Source organism: Protobothrops mucrosquamatus, unplaced genomic scaffold, assembly GCF_001527695.2.
Source record: "Protobothrops mucrosquamatus isolate PMUCROS unplaced genomic scaffold, P.Mucros_1.0 scaffold13448, whole genome shotgun sequence".
Taxonomy (NCBI): domain Eukaryota; kingdom Metazoa; phylum Chordata; class Lepidosauria; order Squamata; family Viperidae; genus Protobothrops; species Protobothrops mucrosquamatus.
Window position 1 is genome coordinate 1 of NW_015399221.1, and position 1,513 is coordinate 1,513.

The 1,513-nt window shown below is 44.5% G+C and overlaps 1 protein-coding gene across 1 annotated transcript in view; it reads right to left on the reverse strand.

The window, feature by feature from the left end:
• Positions 1–3: 3 nt before the first annotated feature.
• Positions 4–1,513, reverse strand: part of LOC107301489 (neuroblast differentiation-associated protein AHNAK-like) — a gene marked incomplete at its 3' end in the record, with an annotated part of 6,667 nt that continues 5,157 nt past the window's right edge. Inside the window, exon 2 of the mRNA XM_015830704.2 lies at positions 4–1,513. This exon is cut by the window's right edge and continues 5 nt beyond it. Coding sequence (XP_015686190.1) covers positions 4–1,513 — 1,510 coding nt within the window.

The window sequence follows — 1,513 nt, forward strand, 5'->3', positions numbered from 1 at the left end:
GGGAGATTTCACATCAGCCTTGGGGCTCTTTGCTCCAAATCCAAACTTTGGCATCTTAAATTTGGAGAGTTTAACGTTGCCCTCTGGCCCTTCAATATTCACATCAGGACATTCCAAGTCAATCTCTGGACCTTTAGCTTCAAGTCCTGGTCCTTGGATGGCCATTCCTGGAACGGAGAGATCTGCATCGCCTTTCACCTTGTGACCTTTCAGATTTAAATCAATTTCTGGCATGGAGATCTGAGGTGTTTTGAAATGCATTTCAGGCATCTTCACCTTAGGGCCTTTCAATTGTCCTTCTGGTCCTTTGATGTCCAAACTTGGAGCTTCAATTTTCACATCAGAACCTGATACTTTCAACGCTCCTTCAGGCAGATTGACATCCAACTGAGGTCCTTCTCCCTTGAACTCAGGGATACCAAATTTAGGAAGCTTCATCTTGGGTAATTTTACTTTTCCATCTGGACCTTGGATATCAACAGTGGGAGCTGCAATGTCAATTTCAGAACCTTTCAAATCGCCTCCAAATTTTGGTCCAGAGAAGTCACCTTTCAGACCGAGCTGCACATCAGGCACGGAGATTTGGGGGGGTTTCATCTGCATTTCAGGCATCTTAATTTTGGGACCTTTCCAACTTCCTTCAGGACCTTCAACGTCGATGTCTAGTTTGGGACCTCGGATGTCAACGTCGGGAGCCTTCAGGTCAGCTTCCAACTTAGGCACAGAAACATCCACATCTCCCTTCATTTTGGGACCTTTCAAGTTCAAGTCAAAATCTGGCATGGAGATTTGGGGAGTTTTAAAATGCATTTCAGGCATCTGGATCTTAGGACCTTTAAGTTTTCCCTCAGGACGTTCCAATTCCACATCAGCTACAGAGACATCCAGTTTAGGGCCCTTGATATCAAAATCTGGTCCCCTCAAATCAGCATCTATTTTGGGAGCAGATACATCTAGATCAACGTCTCCTTTCAGTTTAGGGCCTCTGAGGTTGAAGTCTACATCTGGCATGGTGATTTTGGGGGCCTTGATGTTAAAATCAGGCATTTGAAATTTAGGGCCTTTCATTTTGCCTTCAGGTCCTTTAATATCAAGGTCAGGAGGATCTATCTGAGGAACATTAATGTCTATTTCTGGACCTTTCCAATCACCTTCAATCTTTGGCACAGATATATCCACATCTCCTTTCACCTTTGGGCCTTTCAAGTTCATATCAGGCAGAGAGAATTTAGGGGCCTTAAAATGCATATCTGGCATCTTAAATCTGGGCCCTTTCAACTTCCCTTCTGGAACCTCTAGATCAACATCTGGAACATCAACGTCTAGTTTGGGCCCTTTGATGTCAAGGGCAGGGCCCTTCAGATCACCCTCCAAGCTCGGTACTGAGACATCCACATCTCCTTTCACTTTGGGTCCTTTCAAGTTAAAGTCAAAATCTGGCATGGAGATTTTGGGAGCTTTCATGTGCATTTCAGGCATCTTAAACTTCGGACCTTTCCACTTTCCTTCAGGA